At 37.6% G+C, this 27,959-nt stretch overlaps 4 protein-coding genes across 5 annotated transcripts; 3 read left to right on the top strand and 1 right to left on the bottom strand.

Moving 5' to 3' along the window:
- The first annotated feature begins 82 nt into the window (after window positions 1-82).
- On the top strand, window positions 83-3,538 carry LOC125232894 (serine protease inhibitor 77Ba-like). Its single transcript, XM_048138719.1, has 2 exons — window positions 83-1,817; window positions 3,145-3,538. The coding sequence occupies exon 1, from the start codon at window positions 107-109 to the stop codon at window positions 1,370-1,372; it is 1,266 nt and encodes a 421-aa protein (XP_047994676.1). The 5' UTR covers window positions 83-106; the 3' UTR covers window positions 1,373-1,817; window positions 3,145-3,538.
- On the top strand, window positions 1,395-27,720 carry LOC125232899 (CLIP domain-containing serine protease HP8-like). 2 transcript variants are annotated; one of them, XM_048138732.1, is made up of 9 exons: window positions 1,395-1,446; window positions 18,338-18,705; window positions 19,289-19,419; window positions 19,721-19,829; window positions 20,264-20,323; window positions 21,665-21,834; window positions 24,902-25,010; window positions 26,414-26,564; window positions 27,399-27,720. In XM_048138732.1, exons 2-9 carry the CDS (start codon window positions 18,630-18,632, stop codon window positions 27,631-27,633), a joined length of 1,041 nt encoding a protein of 346 aa, XP_047994689.1. In that variant the 5' UTR covers window positions 1,395-1,446; window positions 18,338-18,629; the 3' UTR covers window positions 27,634-27,720. The 2 variants fall into 2 exon arrangements, with proteins under 2 accessions (XP_047994689.1, XP_047994688.1); XM_048138731.1 differs by having other exon boundaries at window positions 26,387-26,564.
- On the bottom strand, window positions 4,714-16,400 carry LOC125232901 (CLIP domain-containing serine protease 14D-like). Its single transcript, XM_048138734.1, has 8 exons — window positions 16,381-16,400; window positions 14,060-14,181; window positions 13,225-13,360; window positions 9,847-9,906; window positions 9,095-9,252; window positions 6,819-6,927; window positions 5,414-5,591; window positions 4,714-5,035 (listed from the first exon to the last, which is right to left on the bottom strand). The coding sequence occupies exons 4-8, from the start codon at window positions 9,869-9,871 to the stop codon at window positions 4,789-4,791; spliced, it is 717 nt and encodes a 238-aa protein (XP_047994691.1). The 5' UTR covers window positions 9,872-9,906; window positions 13,225-13,360; window positions 14,060-14,181; window positions 16,381-16,400; the 3' UTR covers window positions 4,714-4,788.
- Window positions 16,548-18,325, top strand: LOC125232892 (serine protease inhibitor 77Ba-like). Its single transcript, XM_048138717.1, has one exon. The coding sequence runs from the start codon at window positions 17,023-17,025 to the stop codon at window positions 18,289-18,291; it is 1,269 nt and encodes a 422-aa protein (XP_047994674.1). The 5' UTR covers window positions 16,548-17,022; the 3' UTR covers window positions 18,292-18,325.
- Window positions 27,721-27,959: the final 239 nt, after the last annotated feature.

The raw sequence follows: 27,959 nt of genomic DNA, 5'->3' as shown, positions 1-27,959 counted from the left end.
TTATATAAACTGTTGTTTGAATATGGATATTTTTTAGTGGTTTTCCTCGTTACTGTGCGAATCATCGTGTGAGTCTGACGCCTTTGTTGAACGCGGCAAAACAAAAATGGAAATATCTACTGACAAACCTTTAATCAGTATGATCCTATTTGTGCTCAAATTGTGCGCGTGTATTGTGCTGTGTCTAGGACTAACTCAAGGCGTTATTAAAGTCCCGCAATATCGAATCCGTGAGTCGACGACAAATTTTTCAATAGAGTTATTATATGCGGCAAAACAACAAGGGGAGCAGAACTTTGTCTTGTCTCCGGTCGCAGCGTGGACAATGTTGGCCGTGACTGCCGAAGGCGCGTTGGGCAAGACCCGCCAGGAGCTGCTCGTCGCCTTGCGGTTCCTCCCTAAACAGGCGATTGAGCTGGTCAGGTTCTACTACCAAGAAATCACGCGGCAGCTTATCGTCGACAAAACTACTGCCGAATATAAGAATTTCAGCGGAATATTCATTCACAGGGGTGATTGGTTTGGAATAGAGGATAGCTTCCGTCAAATCGCGGAGGAATACTATAATACAGAAGCAGTTGACTTAAACTTCGAAAACAAAGCAACAGCGGCCACCGTCAACCGAGCAGTGTCTTTGACTACCGAAGACAGAATTCCCACAATCATTGATGAAAGCCATTTTAATAATACTGAACTGATTATCACCAGTGCTGTTTATTTTCAAGGGAAATGGACTGCACCATTTAATGATTCTACAGTTAAAAGAGATTTCTTTAACAACGTTGGAGAAAAGATAGGCGAAGTTAACATGATGTATAGTAGATACACATACCCGTATGCGAACATTAGTGGACTTCAAGCAAGTGTGATCGAGTTGCCTTATGGTGTTGACAACCATATGTCTATGATATTAATGCTGCCAAACCCTGGTATCACTCTACAAAATATCATCGTAAACTTCCTTCAAATAAACTTTAATACAGTGTTTCAGGAACTAAGAGTCTCTAAAGAGCGTGCTGTTGAAATAGAATGTTACATCCCACGATTCAGAATTGTTTCAAATTTTGAATTAAATGAAATTTTGAAACACAGCATGGGAATACACGATCTTTTTGTCCCCGAGAAAGCCTACATGGGTGTCTTATCCTACCGCTGGCCAATTCGTGGTGTAAAAGTCATACATAAATCAGAAATCGATGTTACTGAAGAAGTTGCTGCGCCAATCTCGTCCGGAAGTAAAACTTCAGAATTTACAAATGACAATACTATTTTTACATTTGAAGCCAACAGGCCTTTTATTTATTTTGTTGTGGAAAAACACACGAATACTATTGTATTGGAAGGAGTTTACCAATACCCTATTTTATATTGAGTTGTGAATAGAAAAGAGTATCAAAAGATCGAAATCGTATTTTTGTATTGTAAGATGTTTAATGACTAGACCAGGTAATTTTAAGTAATTGAGACCAGTTAATATTTTTTTTTAGTTTTGTAATAATTATATGCTCTACGAATACAAATTCAAGTTTACATTTTTTTGGTCATTTTTATACCTATCAGATATCGGGGTATATCCGTGTAGCTCGGGGTTCCCCAGCTTTTATACATTTATGGAATTTCGAATGAATCAACCGCCCAATATTGTTTTTTTATTAAAATTCGACATTAAGTCTCGAACATTTCTTTAGCCAGTTCTTGACGGAGGTTTGTGTGTACCGATACCTTTCAAATAATTATTAAAATGTTAAACACTGTTGCACAAATTAGTGTTTATTTTGTGTGTGCCTTTCCTTATGCTTCAGTTGCCACGTTAAAAAGTAAGTACCTAATTACTAGTAATAGCAAGGAATATTTATAAGTATTATAATACAATTTACAATCTTCATACTAAGAATAGGCTAGTTTCCTATACTTAAAATAAAATATTTTATGCCGTGCACGAAATAAAGCACCACATAATTAGAAGAAAAACATGGAAAATAGTTATGTTTAAACATAATTTCTATTTAATAAGTCAAAGAGAAAGATATAAAGTAGATAAATTGACCGTGACGTCACTCCTCAGTATTTCATAGTATTTCCATATAAACAAATCGTTTTGACAGTTCTTAAAAAGAAGCTGATTTGACTAGTAGGAAACTAGCCTATTGTACCTAGATTTTTAGCGCCACCTATTAAATACTATCTTTTTTTTTTCAAAATGTGTATTGACGTGATATCATGATATTAAAATAAAGTAGCATGTCACTTGTTCTTATATAAAATATAAACACGCAAAAATATATTTTGGCCACTTCCAGGCTGCGAAATAGCGCCATCTAGTTTTAAGCCTAAAAGGCCCATACATTTCAGGGGTACGCTTTTTTGTATGGGTTTTGTCTGTCCCTATATTATATGGTCCTTGGTTTTTATTTTATGCACCAGGCGTTTAAAGCCGAAAATTGTTACTAATAAAGACGCCACGAGTATTTTTTGACTCAGTTAAACTCCGTTGCAAAGTATTTTTTCTACGACCTTGCACTAAGTTTTTAATAGTTTTCTAGAATAACTTTCGTGAAATTCACACTGTTTCCTGTATTTTGACGCAAAGGTTTGCACTGCCAGCGCAGCTGCACAATGCCATCCCGCGCATGCGCGCAGTATCGTTATAACAATGCGTTGCCATGGTTACAGAGCCAAACAATGCGTTTTCAAGTTTTTCGTTACTGCGCGCATGCGCGGAAAGCTGGCGGACGCTGACTTTGGGGAATGGACTTTTATGTAGGGTTTCAAAGATCTATGCACGACCTTGTAAATGACGAATAACAGTTCGGGAGTAGAAAAAGTACTTTTTCATCACACCGTCTAGTAAAAGTGGTAAAGGCTCTTTTGATACTTCAAAAACAAATGTCGAAGTTGCGTTTTATCCCCAAGAGTGCAAAACGTCATACAATTTTTAACGCCCAAAGCTGACTGATGGTAATATTGACGTTCAAACACTTCAAACGATGATTTTGAATCAAAAATGTTCAAAAATTAATGAATTTGATTTACCTTGATATACAATGTAAATCCCTTCTGAGAGCCCTATATCCCTGATGAGGGATAACAGGATATCATCATCATCATCATACAATGTATTAATAATTATGTGTAATTTCACAGGAGATTAGAACAAATGCCAGAGAAGACAACATGCTGAACAAGATCTGTGGCTCCTACCCCGCGGGCTTAGACACGTGTCCCGTAGCCGGGAGCCCATTAATGGTGCATAGCACATTACGGGACCGGGGTCGATTCGTCCAGTACGGGGTCGAATCGTACGGACCGAAGCTCTGCGGGGTGAACTTACTGCCCGAAATATACACGGATGTTACTAAGTATATGACGTGGATACTGGATACAATAAGACCTTGAGGTGAACACCGATGAAGAAAAAACGTAGGCGGTTGGACATCATCATCGATAATTTAAGAGTTGGACTCTTGTTGGTGGAACAACTTCCATGAGGGCCGGTCTTCTGCCTTCCTTTTGACTTCCTGATACGAGACGACGTTGATTTTTTGCTTTTTTTCGGGTCATATGACCCAAATAAAGGCGGTTGGACAGTGTGTTTTAAATAAAATACAAGTACTGTTTTATTTACAAGCTTTTATTTAACTTCCTTTCTTCCCATGGGTGTCATAGAAGTCGACTGTTGGATATGGGTTAATGGAGTAGGCGAGAGACTGGCAATCTGTCACTGTAATGTCACAGTTTCGTTTTCTTTCAACACCTTAGGAATTGGCAAAGGGTGGGAATGTATGTTCAGCGCAAGTGTTGCAAGCAAAATGAGTCCCACTTCATACTTACATCAACATCATGTATAATTATTACGTTCCATTGGAAACAATACCTCTACAATTCTGAAGAACCCAATGCAATTGTAGACTGTAGACTGTTTCTATACTACCATGCGTGCGCGTGCAGCATCCCTGGTGCGCAGGGTGCGCGTCAGCCCCAACAGCATCCTACAAATGATAGCAGACAGGGTTTGACTGTCCCTATTTAGCGCACTGCGAGGGATTGCATTCCCCAATGAGTGTTGTGTTTTAAATTTAAGATTGTATGCACTAACCCCTTAGTTTGCAAGTCCTACTAATAATATATCGTCACTACTTTTAAAAAATCTCGTATCTTGATCACGCTGTTCCTCAAAGTTAAAACGCAGTAAATCTATATGCATTCCATACATACTCATTACAATTTTCTTTTCACTGACAGACGAAGATACAAGTTTTTTTAAAAGTAGTGACCACAGAACTTAATTTAGATAGAAGAAACAAATTCATATATTTGTATAGGGGCCGAGCGTGTCAAATTTTGTACTGAAGTTGATTCTTGCCTGTAATTTTAAATATGTCTCAGGCTCTTGATTGTTCATAATTTTTGTGTTGTTGCAATTGAATATCACGTAACGAGGCATTGTTTATGTTTTGGTTGACTTCAACTTACAAAAATTGACGCCCGAAAGCTGCAAGCTGCGAGTAAAGACGGACAACTCAGTGGATTTCACTGAGTTCATTTGACACGCTAAGTAGATACGTTTGCTTGATCTATGGTATATATGACATCTGTGGTAGTGACGATATGTGTCATGGTTACATGAAATAAAAATATTCATTCATTCAATTCTCCATGGATCATGGATTCGATCCAAAATTACACATTTTCAGAACCGTACAAAGACAAGACCATTTACAAACACAATTTATTACACATTAACAAAAAATCATCTGTCTAAATAAAATAATTTGCCTTCTTCTTTTACTACGCTTTTATCGAGTTCAAAACCCATGCCATGTACTTGGTGACGTCAGTGTAGACCTCAGGATACAGGGTGCCGCACCGATTCGGGCCATACGACACGATGCCGTACTGGATAAATCGGTTGCGGTCCCCAAACCTGTCCCACACCATTAGGGGCGCTCCAGAGAACCCTCGGCAGGAACCTTTGCTACTGGAATCGGAGCAGATCTTGTTCTGCATGTCGTCTTCTGCGCCGTGTTGTCTGTTTCTAGAATATAAAATATTTATGTTTGTATGAAAAGGTAAGACGATTATTTCAAAAAATAATGCTTCGTATTAGGGTCCTTCATTCCTATATCTGAGGCAATTAGGTACCCTCTTTTTGGAAGGTCCTCACGATGCGTTTTTGTAGCTACCGAGCTAAATCACCTTTGAATGGCCTAAGGAACTATCGTGCCAAGCGACATCGCCTTCCAGTATTGTCACAAATACTTATGTTGCCTCAGTGCCTCACGTTACCTGGTATACTGTTACTGGATTTATTTGTTGACATAAACTACATAAAGCAACTAACTCATAGCTTTTCTCAATTTTCTCCCTCCTAGCAAATTGTGCGATGCTAGCAAATAAAATGACTCAATTTTACCTGTTATATTGCTCCTGGCAGTGCTGAGCAGTGTATATTGACACGTTGACATATAGCAGTGTGGCGGATTCGTAGCTTTTCTCCGATTGCTGCCTGTGGGCGACGGTAGCTGGCTGGTCCACTACATTGCGGCGTCTCATGGACCGGGTTACTGGCAGGCAAACTGTGCCAGCGTTGTCTATAAGAAAATGTTTAGGATTAAAAAAGAAACATAAACTGAAGGACCCTTTACTTATAAACATATCTATAGAAACTACAAGTTCCAGTCCCGGACTAGGCAAACGAGTTTTGAAAATCTTTGAATGCAGTTTTTCTTCTTTTAAAAATAAAGGTATGTCTCCTTTAAGTAAAATGAGCCAGCTTAAAGATTTCAGATAGTTTCGCTCCGAGCCCGATTTATCGTTCCACACTGTATAGCCATCAGACTCCAAACCAGGCTGAGCCTGTACCTATCTTATCTTGGACGTCTGCGAGAGCGAATAGAGCGATTAACCATTAAATATAATCAGATTAGTACACATAGTGCTAAAACTATTGTCTACTAATCTAGGTAAATATCAAAGACATATAACTCCGTATTGACAGATAAAGTCTAAGAAAAAAACGTACCTCAGTACCATACACAAAAAGGTACGGTGGCCTAGATGGCATTACACCTTTGGGGTACGCTCAGCTAGATGGCGCTATTATTAATATTTGACATTTTAACACATATCGAGCTAAGAATATGGACCAAATTGTCTAAACTGAGGTTCAAAAGTTTTAAGCCTGTGTCAAGAGATGGCAGTCTATGCACTGTGATTACACATTTTACTTCGACAGTAACTCTCTATAATACTCGATCCTCTGTGGTAAATATAATAAATGCATGAGTCGTGTCATTCAAATATTTCAAATGAAACAAAATGATGACTCAATGATAAGTCGAAACTACCGTTGCTTGAAAATTAATATTTTCATTATTTCTATAAATCGAGAGCACAAAGTTTGAAAACGGCGTGTTTCCTCGTTTTTGAAATGACACTCTTCGTTTTTAAACCCCGACGCTCTTGGTGATGACGACGGGGTGTTATAAGTGTGACGTGTCCGTCTGTCCGTCTGTCCGTCTGTCCGTCTGTCCGTCTGTCCGTCTGTCCGTCTGTCCGTCTGTCCGTCTGTCCGTCTGTCCGTCTGTCTATCTGTCTGTCTATCTGTCTGTCTGTCTGTCTGTTTGTCTGTCTGTCTGTGGCATCGTAGCTCCTGAACGGATGAACCGATTTCGATTTAGTTTTTTTTTATTTGAAAGCTGTCTTAGTCGGGAGTGTTCTTAGTCATGTTTCATGAAAATCGGTCCACTAAGTCGCGGTCGGGGGTTTTTCAAAATTTTAATTTTGTGGTTAGGTTATGGAGAACATGAGTTACGTACTGAATAATAGATCTACAGGATTTTTCAGCCTCAAGAGTCCGATGTCATTCCTTATAACCGGTTTACGATCATATCCTGGGTGAATAATTGCTTCTTCTATGAGTATATCCTGAAACAAGAGAAGAATTTAGAATAAATATAAATATAAATATTAGAATAGAATAGAATAGAATAAACATTTATTCGTGAACACAGACAAGACAAAGAACACATAATAACAACAAGACAGAAAGTAATGAAGTGCCAGGAAATGGCCTCATCTCAGCATGCTGCTGGTGACTTCCAGCGCTGATCTTCCGATGAGACCATCAAGTGAGAAAGATTCACGGAGGGCAACAGACAGAAGAAATGCAAAACACATATACAAGAAAAATGGACTACAGTTAAAAAGAATAAAATTGAAAACGTTACAAGAAAAATAACAACAGGCTGTGATATAAGCAAGGTCTAAGTATACAAAAGAATAATAACAAACAAAACAGGACAGAACACATTAAATTAATTAAAAGAAAAAAGGAAAGCGTCATACACCAGATCGCACACACAGCGTTCCATCGTTTGGTCGTACCATACTATGGCTGTTCATTAATTCACATTCTTACACAGATTGATTGGGTTGGGTCCCATGGTAAGCTCAAGAAAGCTTGTGTTGTGGGTACTCAGAAAGATAATATACTCGTGCCTCCAAATACGTACATTGAAAACATCCATGAGTCACAAACGAATATTTGTGCTCATCACACAAATAAATGCCCTTACCGGGATTCGATCCCAGGACCGCGGCTTAGCAGGCAGGGTCGCTACCACAGAACTAAATCAAGATAGAAGGAAAAAGTGTATCTACTTCGCGTGCGGAAAAGTTAAATAGCGAGCGACATTGTTCGCCGCGCAAGTCAGTCTGCTCCCGACCGCTGCCCGCGAGTGACATACAGTGAAAAATACAAAATGGGTCGGTATTCGATAATTAACTGTTCAAACACCACCAATAAAAGCAAGAGTGTTAAACAAAGTGTTTCCTATCATCGGTAAGTACCATTTGTCCTAAAATATTTTTTATTAAATAAAAAACACGATTTTCCTATTTTTATCATCAAAACATTAGCTGACGTATGGCCGTCAAACTAGTTTTCCATTGCGGCTTTAATTTGACGAGTCCGACTTGGCGTGCGTTTAAAACAAGCGATATAAAAATAGGCTATTCAAACTGTCGAGACAAAGTGAAGGTAGATTTGTTATTTTGTCCGTCGAACTCACGTCGAACTTAAGAATAGTGGTGCACCACGGAACTATATCGTCATGTATGCTGCGATTTCCTTATTCGATTTAAATCGATTTTGCGAAGCAGTGGAAATTATAATTATGTTTTTATATTGTTATGAAACTATACATTTATAAAGTACGAGTGAAAAGTAAATTTAACTTTAAAATAGGTTACAGTTACGGTATTAACGTTGAATTTGTGGTCGGCAGAAAAACAAATACAAACATAATACGCTCTATATTTATTATGAATAAAAATAACTCTAAAAATGTGTTAATGGTTAATTATATTTATATACATATTACTAAAAGTTGTAACAAATAACACGAGGATAATGAAGTGAGTACATGGTTGATTTTCTTAAAAATATTACGAAATATTAACTAGTATTAATATCTACCTACTAAAATCTTTGTTCCTGGCCTTAGGCAAATTATATACCTACTAGTGAATTGTTTGTCATCACACGAATACAGGTATATACTTACTTCATTTCACAACGAAGATGAACATCCGATATTTTTAACTTCGGCGGGCATCCCGCAAGCATCCTCCACAATCGATCGAATAGGTTACGCGGCGACAACGTTCCCATCACTAAAGTACACTCGTGACGTCATAGGCTCGACACAAAACGTTACACGCTCGGTTTCGCTGTTAATCGCCGAGCATTTTCCTTCTATCTTGATTTAGTTCTGTGGTCGCTACCGACTAGACCAGACCGGTCGTCAGAAGTCAATACACTTGATTCAGCACCCAGGAGAAAAACGTTTGAAGAAATGATGTCAAAATTAAACTGCAATCGAAAGTAGCTTCATATTGCCGCTTAAAGCGCAAAAATTTAAAGTATTTGCGTTCATGTTGCTATGGTATTTATCTTATTCATTTTACCAAGCGATTAAACATCACAGAAAACGTTTCCGAAAATTTGCGACACGGATCCTAATAGATTTCTCTATACTCGGGAAAATATCGAGAATGGCACATAGCTACTATCGCTAGTCACAATTCATACCTGTGAACTAGCTTCACATCCGAAATCTCCCTGGCAGTCCGTGTCATAAACTCGTATCCTCACTCCGACCACTTCCAGCCCTGAGAGACAGTGGGCCGCGGTCAACACGTAACGATCATTGAGGAGGCTACCGGCACACAGGAACTGGATGCCATCCGCTGAAAGGGTTATAAATTGGTTAGTGGTCACCGGTTATACTAACATCTCATTTGACAGCTTTTTTTCATCGAACGTGCTCTTCATCATCATCATTATAATCATCAATCAGCTTCTTCTTCATATCACCCACTGCTGAGCATAAGGCCTCTCTTCGAGTACGCCATTTCTCCCGGTCCAGGGTGCGTAGCCGAATGGCAAAAACGCTCACGAAACGCTCACGAAACGAAACTCTCGTACTCGTGCATATTGGCGCGACAGAGCCAGACTACTTTTCGCGGCGTTTTGTTTTCGTTTCGCGTCGCAGAAATGCTATTCGGCTACGGCGCCTGAGCTAGTCTTGTCTAGTTGTGATCCGCAATTTTTCTGATGTCGTGGACCCAACGAACCAACGGATGTCAGGCACTTCATACATTGGTAAGCCACCATTCCGAACGTATTCTTGTTTTTACATTTGCAGCGCCCTTAGCCTAGTGGATCTTGACCGAACGACACCAGACTTCACCGTTCGCTCATCTCCTCATAAAATTGAATAAAAAAAGTATATTTAATTATTTTGGATTATCTTTTGTATACCTATTTATTACATAACTCACGTGTTTTATAGGATATGAAGACCATCCATGGATACTCGAACAGGCCAAGTACCGGGACCCCTGTAAATAAACAAGTAATATGTTTTTAGGGTTCCATAAAAAGGTACAAAAGGAATCCTTATGACGTTTTAGAACAACCGTACACGTGCGCTAGTCCATACATCAAGCGCGACTTCAAGTGTGCTAAATCGTAATATAGTGCGAATCTGTCCGTCCGTCTGTCACATTCCTAAATAGATAAAGATAAAGATAAGATAAAATATATTTATTCGTGACATTCACAACACATACGTACATGTACAAGCAACAAGAAAACAAGAAACAGAGAACAGAGCATTAAGTGCGCATCAGGAAATACTCAGCATATTGCTAGCTGAAAGCCAGCCAGCTGGTCTTCCGTAGGGCCCATTCGGTGATGCCACGACAGATAACACACACAGAACAATAAAGAGATCGAGAAGAAAAAAAACACACACATATAAAACATACGATTTACACTACAAAACTAAAAATATGTTGTAACCAAAGACATATATAACTCCGTATAGACAGATAAAGTCTAAGAAAAAAACGTACCTCAGTAGTAATACAGAAAAAGGTACGGTGGCCTAGATGGCATTAATATTTGACATTTGAACACATATTAAGCTAACAATATGGGCTAAATGAGAAACTGAGGTTCAAAAGTTTTAATAGTAGAGCGGCGAGAGGGTCTCGGGAAAAGTTGATGTGACTGGAGAGTATACTGCTGACAAGTGGTATCGTTGTGATCGGTACACTTTACTGAGTACGAAATAATGACTTGTCACTTTCTCAGACTGTGGGGGGGTTAACTATGACGTCACAAAGATCGCGGTCCCGGGTTTCAATTTTTTGCCAATTTGTCTAGAACCCCTTATCCAATTTTGAAAAATGAGGTGTCGATTGAAAGCGTATAACATGCTGATTAAGATTTATTATATGTGAAGAGTATAGTTTTGTTAGTTATTTTTTAATTAATAATAATGCAAAAAATACTTTTTTTTTACTCTCTTTTTTGATTTTTGTGACTCAAAAAGGCAATGAAAACGGCCACTTAGCTAAAAAATATGTTATATAAATCATTTAACTACATTATTAAGCTATCTGTTGCTTTTTGAATTTCTACGATCGGATAATAAATGAGCAAACTACAACCACATACCTGTAGGCGGGGAGTACCGCTTGACACGCGTTCCCATACATTCGGCGTCTACCAAATTACACTCGCGCAAAATTCGTTTCAAGCAGATATACCTCTAATCTTATTCATCGTAACCTATCAATATTGATATCATTTGAAAGCACAATTAAAGTACTTTAAAAAACAATGTCAATCATTTTTTTAAATCAATAATCGCCAGTCTGTGGTGGTTACAAAGGAAAAAGTGGGTATGCAATTTGACTGGTTTCCTAGGTTTGATACCTAGACGAGTTTAAAAGGGGAGGTAAAGGTGACATATGGGTTTTTCTCTGGCCTAAAAGCTATACAGAGGGTCAGGGAGAAAAACTAGGGTTTAAGTTTAGTTTTAAGTTATTTTTTCCTTTATTTGTTGATTTTATTGTGTTAAATTTTTTTGTAATTTTATCAAGGATACACGTTGGTTTCTTTTGCTAAAAGTTGCCTTTTTTATGAGAAATGTTATGAATTTTATGGCTTTTTCCGATAGAGACTAAAATTAACTTTCAAATAAGGCCACATAGTCATACTTTTACTTATATAATATTAAGGGTATGACTATGTATCAGTAGGCCACATAGTCATACTTTTACTTATATAATATTAAGGGTATGACTATGTATCAGTATGACTATGTGGCCTTATTTGAAAGTTAATTTTAGTCTATCGGAAAATGCCATGAAATTCATAACATTTCTCATAAAAAAGGGAATTTTCAGCAAAAGAAACCAATGTGTATCCTTGATAAAATTACAAAAAAATTAAACACAATAAAATCAACAAATAAAAGAAAAAATAACTTAAAACTAAACTTAAACCCTAGTTTTTTTCTCCCCTGACCCTCTGTATAGCTTTTAGGCCAGAGAACAACCCATATGTCACCTTTACCTCCCCTTTTAAACTCGTCTAGGGTATCAAACCTAGGAAACCAGTCAAATTGCATACCCACTTTTTTCCTTTGTAACCACCACAGACTGGCGATTATTGATTTTATGAAAATGATTGACATTGTTTCTTAAAGTACTTTAATTGTACTTTCAAATGATACCAATATTGATAGGTTACGATGAATAAGATTAGAGGTATATCTGCTTGAAACGAATTTTGCGCGAGGTGTAATTTGGTAGACGCCGAATGTATGGGAACGCGTGTCAAGCGGTACTCCCCGCCTACAGGTATGTGGTTGTAGTTTGCTTATTTATTATCCGATCGTAGAAATTTAAAAAGCAACAGATAGCTTAATAATGTAGTTAAATGATTTATATAACATATTTTTTAGCTAAGTGGCCGTTTTCATTGCCTTTTTGAGTCACAAAAATCAAAAAAGAGAGTAAAAAAAAGTATTTTTTGCATTATTATTAATTAAAAAATAACTAACAAAACTATACTCTTCACATATAATAAATCTTAATCAGCATGTTATACGCCTTCAATCGACACCTCATTTTTCAAAATTGGATAAGGGGTTCTAGACAAATTGGCAAAAAATTGAAACCCGGGACCGCGATCTTTGTGACGTCATAGTTAACCCCCCCACAGTCTGAGAAAGTGACAAGTCATTATTTCGTACTCAGTAAAGTCTACCGATCACAACGATACCACTTGTCAGCAGTATACTCTCCAGTCACATCAACTTCAAAACTAGACGACTTTTTTCAATTCCGCCGCCTTACTATAAGCCTGTGTCAAGAGATGGCAGTCCATGCCCTGTGATTACACATTTTACTTTGACAGTAACTCTCTAACACTCGATCCTCTTTGGTTGTAACAAAATGAGGTATTAAATAGTCTACCGTTGTCCCGTACAAGCGCGAATTTTCTACAAGTTAGCTGGTGTAATTAATAAATAATAACGTGCAGAATCATGAACAGAAAAATTACCACCTGCTTTTAACGCCGAAAAAAACCATCGCAACACACGAAATATATAAAACGTTTATACGGGAAAGCCCATGGAATGCTCCAATAAACTTTTTTTTTTAATTAAGGATGCATGGGCTTACTCTTGACCACAGATTAGCCAAAGGCAAAGACATGACCTACGATGGAGTGAGCTCGCCCAGAAGATGCCTGTTGACCCTTGATTAGAAGGTCGCCTGCGGGCGATTTCTTCTTCAGCTGCACTGCAATGAGATTTAAATCTATTCAGTCCGTTAAAAAAATATTAATATCAGCTTTACCGCCTGCAACTCTGTCTGCATAACCATCTTCCTCCCCTATGCCACAATTATCCGGTAATAGAAGAACGTTCTGATGGTAATGAATAGAATTGGCCAAAGCGGTTTCCAAGCCAGATGTCACTTTAGCGCAGCATACCTGGAAGTTAACATTTCGAGGGTAAGTAATTGATATAAACGTAACACGTAAGTACTGATGTGCCGACGGAAAGTTTCCAAAATTCTGAAACTTTCACATAGGAAAACTTCGGAAACTTTCCATACTTTGTATGGACAATTGTATGGATGGAAACTTTCCATTTCATAAATTTAAATTCCCTTTATTTTTCGTGAAAGTTTCGCGAATTTTTCAAGAAATTTAAGACTTTTTTTGGAAAGTTTCCGCAACTTGCACATCACTACACGTAAGTATACCTACAATTAACATGAAAATTAATAATCGATAGAATCAGGCGTTACTTTGCGGAAATCCATGTTAGTCAAAATCTAGAACATTCCTTGGTAATCCGCGAAAATATATAAGTACTTACTTGCGTATTTTATACATGCAATTATAATTAAGCCAGCTGAAGACATCAAGTTAAAATTTGTATGAAATTACTTTGCACTCTCGTGGATAAAATACAATTTTACTATCTGTTTTCGAATAGCAAAGAGAGCCTTTACCACTTGGTGTGGTGCAAGTGCAAGGTTCTTATCGACCCCGAAATGGGCACAAAATTATCAGTGTCAAGTGTTCAACAGGCCACTTAGCTATGACACGCTACAAATACATCAGATGGTAGGTTCTTATATGTTTTCCACCTTTTTGATTTAAAAAAAAAGTAATCTAACCAACCTTCCGTTGCCCACCATCGTCTAACCCGCAGAAGCTACTCTGTTGTAGGGTGTGCAGCTTCCAGTCTATGGCTACCACAGCAGCCGTACATGATTTGTAGACGATGCAGTCGCTGCAGTTATCTGCAATGTGTTAATAGTTATCATCATCATTATCATTTCAGCCGTTATTTCGTCGCCTAGTTTTTCGAATGCCGTCCACCCAACGAGCCAACGGATGCCAGGCGCTTCTTATTAGTACATCCGAAAGCGGCCACCATTCGGTCAACATTTTGGTCCACCTGCCATCACTCTGCCTTACAACATGTCCCGACCATCAAGTCCATTTGAGTTTCTGTTAATAGTTATACTTATTATTTTTTAATGATGAAAGTTGGATTATATAATACAAATTAATTTAGTTATGATTAGTAGGATTATTATTGGTATTTTTATTGTAAAATTTAGTGCGGTATGATTGACATTTTTATTATTATTTTTTTAGATGTAAATATTTTATGCATGAATTGTCGTTTATTAATGTGAAGTAGGCTAATATTATTTTAAAATCCGATATTGTACACCCTAGCAGGGTAATTATGTACCTACCTGACCAAATGTAATACCAAACTGTACAAATGAACATGATTTACAATGGAATAAATGAATATGAATATGAATATACTTAGATATATACTATATATAGAATAGTCTTTATTGGCACACCTCAGCAAAAGATACAGAAAAAATGTAGTATTTAGTAGTCTTGTTCTCTTATCATTTGTTATTACAAGGAGCAAGCGAATATTATTGTATTGGGGAAAAAATAATTTCGGTTTCATTATGTTAGTCCAAGTTAATTTTATTAATACAAATTTTCAACATTAATCAATGATATATGCGCCGTTTTGATCAATGACCTTTTGCCACTTTTCTGGTAAAACCATAACTCCATCACTGTAGAATTTCTGAGGTTTTTGGGCGAAAAACTGAACCAAGTGATTTTCACAAGCCTCTTTTGAAACCAGATTTACACCATTAAGAGAATTTTGCAGAGACCGGAACAAATGATAGTCCGATGGGGCAAGGTCAGGGCTATATGGTGGATGCATCAGAACTTCCCAGCCAAACTCTTTCAGCTTTTGACGAGTCACTAAAGATATGTGCGGTCTAGCATTGTCATGATGGAAGATAACGCCTTTTCGTTTGATCAATTCTGGCCGATTTTTTTCCATCGCCTGCTTCAATCGCATTAACTGTTGACAATAGATAGTCGAATTAATGGTTTGGCCAGATTCGAGCAGCTCATGATAAACAATACCCTTCCAATCCCACCAAACACTCAACATCACCTTCCTTCGCGTCAAGATGGGCTTCGCTACTGTTTGTGAAGTTTCTCCGGGCTTTAACCACGATCTCTTTCGCACATTGTTGTCATACATGATCCACTTTTCATCGCCCGTAATCATTTGTTTCAAAAATGGCTCGATTTTGTTTCGTTTCAACAGGGATTCACAAATGGAAACTCGGTCCATTAAATTTTTCAATGTTAATTCATGCGGAACCCAAGTATCGAGTTTCTTTTGGTATCCAAGCTTGCAAACCATTTAGGTTCAAGACTGTTTTATGGTCGATGTTTAGTTTAACAGCAATGTCACGAGATGAAATATGTCTGTCTACCTCGATTACATTAAGAATTTGATCGACTTTTTCAACGGTTGGCCGACCAGGGCGAGGTTCATCTTTAAGATCGAAGTTTCCGGAACGAAATCGAGAAAACCAATTCTGACACTAAATAAATATTCATAATCATATTAGAGAAATCTTAAGCGTTACGAGGGTTCATGACACTAAGGTTAAACAAATATTGCCACCGAGTGAAACCCAAATTTTTCACACCAACACGAGAATGTAACGCATCAAAATAAACCAAATTCATCAAATCACTGCCTTGTTTTTATTACTTTTGAAATCTTCGACTAACATGTGATTGTTATTGAGCTATGAAGTATCTGAAGATATGACTAATATAATTTGTGTTGCAATTGTTAAGTTGTTTTGTTTTAAATTGTAAATTTATGTACTCATTTCATTTCCAAATTCTAAATTTGTGCTTGAATACTTACTACTTTAATCATGCATGTAAAACTATTTATTCCTGCTTGTTAAAATCAACTTTTTTTTAATTTTACTTGTATTATTTTTCGGAGCAAAGAATTCTGTAATAGCTATAAGGGAAACTGTTTTGGCGTATGAGTTAACTATGTTTATTTACCTTAATATATTATTATGTGCTGTATGTTTAACAAATAAATAAAATAAAAAAAAAAAAAAAAATCTTACCTTTATCACCACACAATAAGGAAAAAGGATAAAATCGCAAACAAAACAGTATCTTAAAAAATATCTATTAATACACAACACCTAATATGTATCTCTTACAGAATCACGAGCCCTTTTGATCTAGAGCAAAAAACAAGACAAAAAAATGATCATAAACTCACTTTTTATAACCACCGCAGTCATTTGATCACATAGAAACAAAATAAACACACATACAAATGAAACTTTGAAGCGCATTTTCTTAATAAATTGCAGGAGTGTATCGTGTCGGTCACGGTACTATTTATAACCAGTTCCAAGATGACCAACTCGCTCAGTGTATTAATATTAGCCGGTCCAGGCCGGTTCTCACTTTATAAAATACATCATAATTATGCGTTTTATAAAGCCACATTCATGTACGAATTGTAAGCTAATCTGCAAACAGATACCAATATCACGACAGTTTTTTTTAAACTTAATATAAAAATGTCCATCCATACTACTAATAGTGTTTTTCATGACAAAATGAACTGGCCCAAAACGTTGCATAAGATTATATAAAAATGTTGTTTATATATGGATATTTTTTAATGGTTTTCCTCGTTACTGTGCGAATCATCGTGTGAGTCTGACGCCTTTGTTGAACGCGGCAAAACAAAAATGGAAATATCTACTGACAAACCTTTAATCAGTATGATCCTATTTGTGCTCAGATTGTGCGCGTGTATTGTGCTGTCTTTAGGACAAAATCAAGGCGTTGAATTCCCGCAATTTGATATAAATTTTATCCGTGAATCGATGACAAATTTTTCAATAGAGTTATTATATGCGGCAAAACAACAAGGGGAGCAGAACTTTGTCTTGTCTCCGGTCGCAGCGTGGACAATGTTGGCCGTGACTGCCGAAGGCGCGTTGGGCAAGACCCGCCAGGAGCTGCTCGTTGCCTTACGGTTCCGCCCTAATCAGGCGAGTAAGGTGGTCAGGTTCTTCTACCAAGAAATCACGCGGCAGCTTATCGTCGACAGAACTACTGCCGAATATAAGAAATTCAACGGAATATTCTTGTACAAGGACCATTTGTTTGGAATTGATGATAGCTTCCGTCAAATCGCGGAGGAAATCTATAATACAGAAGCAGTTAATTTAAACTTCGAAAACAAAGCAGCAGCGGCCACCGTCAACCGAGCAGTGTCTTTGACTACCGAAGACAGAATTCCCACAATCATTGATGAAAGCCATTTTAATAATACTGAACTGATTATCACCAGTGCTGTTTATTTTCAAGGGAAATGGACTGCACCATTTAATGATTCTACAGTTAAAAGAGATTTCTTTAACAGAGTTGGAGAAAAGATAGGCGAAGTTAACATGATGTATAGTAGATACACATACCCGTATGCGAACATTAGTGGACTTCAAGCAAGTGTGATCGAGTTGCCTTATGGTGTTGACAACCATATGTCTATGATATTAATGCTGCCAAACCCTGGTATCACTCTACAAAAAATGATCGCAAACTTCCTTCAAATAAACTTTAATACAGTGTTTCAGGAACTAAAAGTCTCTAAAGAGCGTGCTGTTAAAATAGAATGTTACATCCCACGCTTCAGAATTGTTTCAAATTTTGGATTAAATGATATTTTGAAACGGGACATGGAAATACACGAACTTTTTGACCGCAAGAAAGCCTTCTTGGGTGGCTTATCCCGGTGGCCAATTAGTGGTGTAAAAGTGATACATAAATCAGAAATCGATGTTACTGAAGAAGTTGCTGCGCCAATCTCGTCCGGAAGTAAAACTTCAGAATTTACAAATGACAATACTATTTTTACATTTGAAGCCAACAGGCCTTTTATTTATTTTGTTGTGGAAAAACACACGAATACTATTGTATTGGAAGGAGTTTACCAACGCCCTATTTTATATTGAGTTGTGAATAGAAAAGAGTATCAAAAGATCGAAATCGTAAGACCAGGTAATTTTAAGTAATTGAGACCAGTTAATATTTTTTTTTAGTTTTGTAATTATATGCTCTACGAATACAAATTCAAGTTCTACATTTTTTGGTTATTTTTATACCTATCAGATATCGGGGTATATCCGTGTAGCTCGGGGTTCCCCAGCTTTTATACATTTATGGAATTTCGAATGAATCAACCGCCCAATATTGTTTTTTTTTTTTAATTCGACATTAAGTCTCGAACATTTCTTTAGCCAGTTCTTGTCGGAGGTTTGTGTGCACCGATACCTTTCAAATAATTATTAAAATGTTAAACAATGTTGCACAAATTAGTGTTTATTTTGTGTGTGCCTTTCCTTGTGCTTCAGTTGCCACGTTAAAAAGTAAGTACCTAGTAGTAAGTACTTTTTCCCCTCACTAGCTCGGAAACACGTGTTTTGTCCTTTAATACCAGCGGGTAAAAACAAAAACGCATTTTATCCACTAGTGGGTAAAGTAATTTGACCTTGAATAAAGTCAAATTAACTGCTTTAAAATTGATAAAAGTAGGTAAATCTAGTAATAAAGATGATTTACCACCTGTGGAAGCAGTTATAAACGTATTTTTTGCGTTGTAGTTTCCTCGCTATAGTGAGGGGAAAAGTTTTGTGTTACACTCGGGTGCAAATGTATTTTACTTCTCGTGTGTTAAAAAACTCGCAAGTTCAGGATTCTATTCTCGAACCACTCGCTTCGCTCGTGGTTCAACTATAGAATCCTTTCACTTGCACGTTTTTCAATTCCACACTCGGCGTTAAAATACAACTTTGCCCCCTTACAAATAACTATTTCATCACACCGTCTAGTAAAAGTGGTAAAGGCTCTTTTGATACTTCAAACGATGATTTTGAATCAAAAATGTTGAAAAATTAATGAATAGATTTACCTTGATATACAATGTATTAATAATTATGTGTAATTTCACAGGAGATTGCAACGATTGCGTTGTCTACAACTTATGTGACACTGCCGTGACCCTCCTTAGAAAAAGGGACCCAGCAGCAGACGCTCGGCTCAAGAGTGTTTTTTGCGGGTTTGACTATAATAAACTACCTATGGTAAGTATTTATTTTAGATTCAGTCTGTCATTTAATTTAAGGCCCTAAATGTCTTTATTATGCATTGTTATATATGTTAACATACTTTATATAATTCACCAAAGCATACTAGCCCATTTTTTGTTTACTTACGCTACACGCGGAGATTTCTAGAGGTATAATAATTTAAAAAAAAAGATAACTGACTCAAACACGGTTCTATAACGCGAGCGAAGCCGCGGGCAAAAGCTATGTTGAGCGGGTGTTGTGTGTATTTAGATGTGATTATGATATTGTATGTTGTTTTGTTTTTTCATTCCGGGTATGTTGCTCTGAGCTCACAACGGGGCAAGCTCCTGCAGCCATCGAGTACCACCCTAATCTGCGCCTGTTTCCAGAGAATTGTAGCCATAACAAGAAAAAAATAAGCGGTATGTATTTTAATATTTTACGGGACACCCGATATACATTTTCTTAAATTCCAATGTAATTCTTAGCAATGTTAATGTAGATCTCCTCCACCACTTACTTATTTGAGTTTAGAGCAAAGAGGATCGAGTATTAAAGTAAAATGTGTAATCACAGTGCATAGACTGCCATCTCTCGACACAGGCTTAAAACTTTTGAACCTCAGTTTTGACCAAGTTTTGCCCATATTCTTAGCTTGATATGTTTTGAAATGTCAAATATTAATATTAGTGCCATCTAGCCGAGCGTACCCCAAAGGTGTATCGCCATCTAGCTCACCGTACCTTTATCTGTATGGTTTTGGGGTACGTTTTTTTCTTAGACTTTATCTGTCTATACGAAGTTATATAGGTCTTTGGTTTAGAGAAACCTCAATAGCGACTTGTATGTCCCATAGGAAGCCGACCGGCAGAGAGATACGAGTTTCCGTGGATGGTCCTTCTTGCCTACGAAACACGTGAGTTTTAAGTTCTTTTACTTTAATTCGTATATTACTTACTATATTTTTTTATCATCAATTTAATGACGCTGAGATGTTACATCCAAAAAATGTTGATACAAGTTTTTATCTATTTATTTATTAGGCACACAAAACAGCTGACATTTACAACATGAAATAAATTAATATACACATAGGTTTTAAGTTAGAATGTCACCCAAAACATGTATGCGAAGCATGAAATAAACACATATAAGGAACGGAAACAATTTACAGCTTATACTAAAGTTACACTTAATTACACAATAAAACAATAATAAAAATAAAACATTGATAAAAAAAAAAATTGAAGAACAAATGAGACACATATAATAGTTATTTTTTATACAAGGGGGCAAAGTTGTATTTTAACGCTGAGTGTGGAATTGAAAAACGAGCAAGTGATTGTATAGTTGAACCACGAGCGAAGCGAGTGGTTCGAGAATAGAATCCTGAACTTGCGAGTTTTTTAACACACGAGAAGTAAAATACATTTGCACCCGAGTGTAACACAAAACTTTTCCCCTCACTGTAGCGAGGAAACTACAACGCAAAAAAATGCGTTTATCACTGCTTCCAGTAGTTCCACAGGTGGTAAATCATCTTTATTACTAGATTCACCTGCTTTTATCAACTTTAAAGCTGTTAATTTGACTTTATTCAAGGTCAAATTACTTTACCCACTAGTGGATAAAATGCGTTTTTACCCGCTGGTATTAAAGGACAAAACACGTGTTTCCGAGCTAGTGAGGCAAAAAATAAAATAAAATAAAATAGAAACCAAACTTAACATAATGGTGATGGTGATTTATGACTGAGATTTTCCATAATTTGTTTCCGGAATACTACAAACATAGAGTTGAAAATATCAATATGACTATGTTTTGATACTAGATCGTTGTACTGACGTGACGGCACATTTTCGCTGACTATTCTTAAGATATTTAGGTTGCCATCTCATGTCTCGATCATTAGGTATGCGGGCAAGCAAGGTCGCGTCGCAAGTCGCAAGGCGTATCACGACAGGCCGTCCTTTTCGCACTATTTGTAGGTGCGATATGGTCGCACCAACGCGATAAGGTTTACCACACTAGTATGCTACGCCCGCCGCTACGAATATTGCAATGTCACCCAACTTGTACTATCAGCTGCAAAAGTGCATAGAGAAATTATGAATGAGTTCATTGATAAATTCACCAAGCACTTTTGCAGCTGACAGTACAATGTAAAAAATATTATACTTACCAATCTTTAGCATCCTCAGAAACCGGGGAGTGGGTCAAAAGCCTGGTTAAAATTTTGTCATAAATTCCATTTCAGCCCTGGGCCCTCAATTCAAGTGCGGTGGCAGTCTCATAAGTGAGCGATACGTTCTCACCGCGGCCCACTGCCTTTCCGATTTGAAGCTCATAGGCGTGAGAGTTGGGGAGCTCGACGTAGACGCCACCACGGCGTGTGCTGAGCTAGGCGACTGCATTGATCAGATACAGGTATAACTTACTTTTCCCCTCACTACCTCGGAAATACGTGTTTTAATGCCAGCGGGTAAAAACGCATTTTATCCACTAGTGGGTAAAGTAATTTGGCCTTGAATAAAGTCAAATTAACTGCTTTAAAATTGACAAAAGTAGGTGAATCTAGTAATAAAGATGATTTACCACCTGTGGAACTAGGAAGCAGTGATAATAGTTATTTGTTATACAAGGGGGCAAAATTGTATTTTAACGCCGAGTGTGGAATTGAAAAACGAGCAAGTGAAAGGATTCTATAGTTGAACCACGAGCGAAGCGAGTGGTTCGAGAATAGAATCCTGAACTTGCGAGTTTTTTAACACACGAGAAGTAAAATACATTTGCACCCGAGTGTAACACAAAACTTTTCCCCTCGCTATAGCGAGAAAACTACAACGCAAAAAATGCGTTTATCACTGCTTCCAGTAGTTCCACAGGTGGTAAATCATCTTTATTACCCCATTCACCTACTTTTATTAATTTTAAAGCAGTTAATTTGATTTTATTCAAGGTCAAATTACTTTACCCACTTGTGGATAAAATGCGTTTTTACCCGCTGGTTTTAAAGGACAAAACGCGTGTTTCCGAGCTAGTGAGGGGAAAACGCATTTTTTGCGTTGTAGTTTCCTCGCTATAGTGAGGGGAAAAGTTTTGTGTTATACTCGGGTGCAAATGTATTTTAATTCTCGTGTGTTAAAAACTCGCAAGTTCAGGATTCTATTCTCGAACCATTCGCTTCGCTCGTGGTTAAACAATAGAATCCTTTCACTTGCTCGTTTTTCAATTCCACACCCGGCGTTAAAATACGACTTAGCCCCCTTGTATAACAAATAACTATTACTTACTTATTTGTGTTGTATGGAGTTGGACATTTACAGTTTGTTTTTGTCAATTTTGTGTAGATTAATTGATGTTTTTTTTTAACGTACCTAGTAATTGTAATTTTTTTGAATATTGTATAAACTAGTTTTATTAATAGTGTGTGAACCTGCCTTAAAAATCTATATTATTATTTATGGTCATGGTTCGTTAATATTTCTTGTATGTGGGTAGCTTTTGCACATTGTAATTTTCCTCAGTCACCCGTTGACCATTGAATGCTGTAAAGTGTTCGAAACGTCGGGATGAATCGTAAATTCATTATACGCGATATAATCCGTTTCCATAGTTTTATTTCATGAATATCTAAGTTTCCGAATAAATTAAGTTATATTCTCAAAGATAACTCCATCTACGACATTAAATACTCTATTATCTATTCTATTAAATGCCAGAAGAGCATTAATTATTACCCGAGTTGTCATTTACCAACTCATTCAGATAGCAAGTTTATACACCAAGTTTACACACGAACAATGTAACCCGTTTTACTTATTTGTGTTGTATGGAGTTGGACATTTGCAGTTTGTTTTTGTCAATTTTGGGTAGATTAATTGATTAATTGTTTTTCAACATAGTAATTGTAAATTTTTTGAATATTGTATAACTAGCTTTATTAACAGTGTGTGAACGTGCCTTAAAAATCTATATTATTTATGGTCATGGTTCGTTAATATTTTTTGTATGTGGGTAGCTTTTGCAAATTGTAATGTTTCCTCAGTCACCCGTTGACCACGAATGCTGTAAAGTGTTCGAAACGTCGGGATGAATTGTAAATTTATTATACGCGTTGTAATCCGTTTCCATAGTTTTAAATTGTAATGTGTCACCCGACCACACTGCTGCGAAACGTCGGGAAAATTATACGCGTGTACGGTTTTACGGAATCGCAGTGACGCATCGCATCGTACCGTTTCCGCATGCTCCACAGACCGCTGCTCAAAATACGCAGACGGTACGGAATCGCAGTGACGCATCGTATCCGTACCGTTTTTACCGCATGCTCCCCACACCGCTGCTTAAAAAACGGCGACGGTACGGAAACGCACGACGTGTCCCATACGAAAGTCACTGCGTTTCCGTACCGGCTGCGTATTTTGAGCAGCGGTGTGGGGAGCATGCGGTAAAAACGGTACGGATACGATGCGTCACTGCGATTCCGTACCGTCTGCGTATTTTGAGCAGCGGTCTGTGGAGCATGCGGTAAAAACGGTACGGATACGATGCGTCACTGCGATTCCGTACCGTCACCGTTTTTTAAGCAGCGGTGTGGTCGCACCTTTATTTCATAACAATCATAACTTACGATTTAGAGCATTTCTTTTTTTTGCCACTAACACATTTTGCAGTGTCCCATCCCTTTGCATAATAATTATTTGTTCTCTGAGGGAGCAGAGTTGTTTAACCGCTCGTGCTATTGATACCCGAGCAAGCGAAAGATTCCAATATTCATGGCACGAAGGTTAACAAATTTTTGGTCATTTTTACGACAGTAATATAATGGCTAATATCCTTTTTCCACCAGTTCACAGCCGCAGAAACGCCGCAGAAATTTAGTATGGCTCTGTGGCGTCAATACGAGACTTAGAGAGCTACGAATGAGATATTATCTTGAGCGATATATTATCGTGAGCGTTTCGTGACCGTTTGTGCATTCGGCTACGCTACGCACACTGATCCCTTAAAAGAAAAAAATCTTTTTTCAGAGTAATTTTCCTATATTCTTGCAATTCACACGAATGTTCTTTCTGCTGTCATTTCGATAAGGGAACGTACCCAAACTATACGTGACCATATTTGTGCCGTTTTTTGCCCCCCCCCCCCCCCCCTGCGTGACCAAGCGTAGTATATGCCAAGACCCCCCCCCCTCCCCCTGTAGTTTTCACGTAGTATTTATAAATGAAGTTTTAGATCAATTTTTGCAGAAAGTTGTTAATAGATATTCGTGTGCCTATATCAAATTTAATACGTATTTGTTTAATGACGGCTGGGCCAATATTCCACAGGTTACGTGACAAGAAGTTAGACCCCCCCCCCTCCCCCGTCTGTGACCAAGCGTAGTATTTTGACAACCCCCTCCCCCCTAAACGTGTCACGTAGTTTGGGTACGTTCCCTAATGACAATAACAATCATTGGCAAACGTTCAGATTAACATATTCTTTTCAGGATTTACGTGTTGAAGAAGCCATACCTCATGCTGAATACCGTGGCAGGCCTAATGTTAGAAACGACATCGGGCTACTAAGGCTGAGGAAACCTGTAGACTTATCTCAGAGTAAGTATTTCCAACTTTCAATCCTTTGTTACGTTTTGAAAATAGATTTAGGCTTTGCAAATGGATACATAAGGGGGATGGTATTCAAATATAATTTACAATTAGTAGTATAGTATGAATTTTCTGAGATGCACTTTTCGCTTTTGCCCTAATCTGTTAAACAAAGGCCTTTGTTTTTATTATTCGCTGCGGTTAGCTCCCGTTTAAACGGCACGTGCTATAGTCTCAGTGTAGTTAAAAAGCAACTATCATGATAGCAATAAGGTTCAAATCCATAAAAAGCCCTTTTGGGAATAACACGTTTTGTCATCTTCAAAAAAAGTTACCTGCACACTGCAAACTGTTTAATAAATTTGAACCTTATTGCTATCATGATAGTTGCTTTTTAACTACACTGAGACTTTAGCACGTGCTGTGGAAACGGGAGCTAACCACCGCGAATAATAGAAACAAAGGCTTTTGTTTAACAGATTAGGGCAAAACTGAAAAGTTTATCTCAGAAAATTCATACTATACCTGTCATTCAACTTCCTTAACATAACATTTTGTCTTAGGCACTGGTCCCACCAGAAGCTAGTCAGCGAAAAGTTATCGATAGAAACGAATAAAAGATAGTCGCGCTCCCTTGTGATGATGTCTGTCTGTCTGTCTGTCTGTCCGTGCGTGTGTCTGTCTGTGGAATCGTAGCTCCCGAACGGATGAACCGATTTAGATTTAGTTTTTTTTTGTCTGAAAGCTGAGTTAGTCGGGACTGTTCTTAGCCATGTTTCATGAAAATCGATCCACTACTACTACTATCGATCTACTAAATCGCGGACGGGGGTTTTTTCAACATTTTAATTTTATTTTCCCCTCAATAGCTCGGAAACACGTGTTTTGTCCTTCAATACCAGCAGGTAAAAACGCATTTTATCCACTAGTGGGTAAAGTAATTTGACCTTGAATAAAGTCAAATTAACTGCTTTAAATTGATAAAAGTATGTGAATCTAGTACTTAATAAAGATGATTTACCACCTGTGGAACTACTGGAAGCAGTGATAAACGAATTTTTTGCGTTGTAGTTTCCTCGCTGTAGTGAGGGGAAAAGTTTTGTGTTACACTCGGGTGCAAATGTATTTTACTTCTCGTGTGTTAAAAAACTCTCAAGTTCAGGATTCTATTCTCCAACCACTCGCTTCGCTCTTGGTTCAACTATGGAATCATTTCACTTGCTCGTTTTTCAATTCCACACTCGGCGTTAAAATACAACTTTGCCCCCTTGTATAACAAATAACTATTACACGGGAGCATGAGCTACTACCTTTTGTTGGTGTCTATTGCCGATAACTCATCGCATGTGGTGAGACCAGTGTCTTAAATCATTAAGTTTCCACAGAAAATACGGGCGTAGTTTGTCTACCAGTGAGCAGAAGTCAGCAGAGCTTCGATCTTGGCAGACAGGTCGCTACGCTTGCCGGGTGGGGCTCCACAGAGCACGGTTCCAAGTCATCTATACTGCGCACCGCCGCTGTTCCTGTATACACAGTTGAGAACTGCCGCAAGCTTTATAACAGGTGGGTTGGTCAGGTTATGTTGTAAAGTCTATATATTATGCACGCTTATACACGGTGCTCGTGAGCATTGCGAGAGATTTTAACCACCCATTTCTGAGGATAAAGGAAATATATTTTTTTAATACAGATGAGGAAATTTTGCCAAAGAAAAAAAATTTTGTATTTCGTTTTTACTGTTTTCGAATGTATTTTCACATAAAAAGTAAATGTTATTCATAAAACTAGTGACGTTTTTTTTTAAAAAAAAAACCTCATTTTTAAAAGGTTTTCTTTCGGACTTTTGGACATCTATCAATGAAGATAGTGAGACTAATTCTCCATAATGGCATCAACATCGTTAAAAGAGACTTTTGACCTGAATAACAATAAGTTTAATAGTTTTTTTCAGTCATACATAACTCTGAAACGGCGAAATCTAGAAAAGTGTATATCGATGGCGAAGTGTCATGAACTCGTAACTAAGTACGAAAACCTAAGTAGTTGGGAGTTCATGGTACTTCACCGTCGATATGACATTTTAGTCTTTTAAAATGGGATCAGGAATATGCTCTTAAAATCTCTCGCAATGTTCACGAGCACCGTGTATTGGGCATGCAGCGGAGCGGGCCGTGCGTCGTGCATGTCAAACAATTGAAGCTTATACAATTTGCTTCTTCTTTTCTTATGCGCACTGCCAAGGAGTGGAATTCCTTGCCGGCGGCTATATTTCCGAGCTCATATAACCCGGCAACCTTCAAATCAAGAGTGAACAGGCATCTTCTGGGCGAGCTCACTCCAAACCTACATCGTTTCGGAAAGTAAGCAGCTAGATTCACATAATGCCTTCTCTTCCAGAGGCAAAAAACCAAATGAAGAAGACGAGACAACCAACAAGCTCTGTGCCGGTCAGAAGGGCATAGGTTCCTGCGAAGGAGATTCAGGGGGTCCCTTGATGCTTCGTGAAGAAGGACGCTTCGTCCAGTATGGGGTGGATTCATATGGGCCTACCCTGTGCGGCGCTGACTTTCCTACCGCTTACACTGATGTAACGAAGTATGTGAAATGGATACTGGATACTATTAGGCCTTGACACTTGGTCGTTCTTTTTAGAAATTTTTTGTAATTTTTAAAGATATTGAATTTACTGGATAAAAGCTGACTTAGAAACATACTTGGTAGTAATACTAGTAATAAATAATAATATTTAACTGTTTGTACAATACTTATTTAAAGTTCCTTTATGCTTTAAGTGTAAGTAAATATGTAAATGAAATATGAACACTATGTCAAAAGCTAAACCTTTTTGAAGAGATAATTTAACTAAGGCCGTCTAGACTTCTAGTGTCTACAAATAAGGGTGAAGTCAAGTTCAAACGTATTTTGATGATTGCAATTCGCTGAACTAGTAATATGGAG

This window comes from Leguminivora glycinivorella, chromosome 13 (assembly GCF_023078275.1).
Source record: "Leguminivora glycinivorella isolate SPB_JAAS2020 chromosome 13, LegGlyc_1.1, whole genome shotgun sequence".
NCBI classification, from domain to species: domain Eukaryota; kingdom Metazoa; phylum Arthropoda; class Insecta; order Lepidoptera; family Tortricidae; genus Leguminivora; species Leguminivora glycinivorella.
This window is presented reverse-complemented; position numbering and strand designations above follow the sequence as displayed.

Bases quoted from the DNA above. Each gene is read 5' to 3' on its own strand.
- LOC125232894 (XM_048138719.1), top strand. From the start codon at position 107: ATGGAAATATCTACTGACAAACCTTTAATCAGTATGATCCTATTTGTG.
- LOC125232901 (XM_048138734.1), bottom strand. From the start codon at position 9,871: ATGGTCTTCATATCCTATAAAACAC. The intron at 6,928-9,094 runs GTATGAATTGTG...CTCTTGTTTCAG, and splicing joins GATGTGAAGCTAGTTCACAG to GATATACTCATAGAAGAAGC. The intron at 5,036-5,413 runs GTAAAATTGAGT...TTTATATTCTAG, and splicing joins TGCCAGGAGCAATATAACAG to AAACAGACAACACGGCGCAG.
- LOC125232892 (XM_048138717.1), top strand. From the start codon at position 17,023: ATGGAAATATCTACTGACAAACCTTTAATCAGTATGATCCTATTTGTG.
- LOC125232899 (XM_048138731.1), top strand. From the start codon at position 18,630: ATGTTAAACAATGTTGCACAAATTAGTGTTTATTTTGTGTGTGCCTTT. The intron at 18,706-19,288 runs GTAAGTACCTAG...GTAATTTCACAG, and splicing joins TTCAGTTGCCACGTTAAAAA to GAGATTGCAACGATTGCGTT. The intron at 19,420-19,720 runs GTAAGTATTTAT...TTTTCATTCCGG, and splicing joins ACTATAATAAACTACCTATG to GTATGTTGCTCTGAGCTCAC.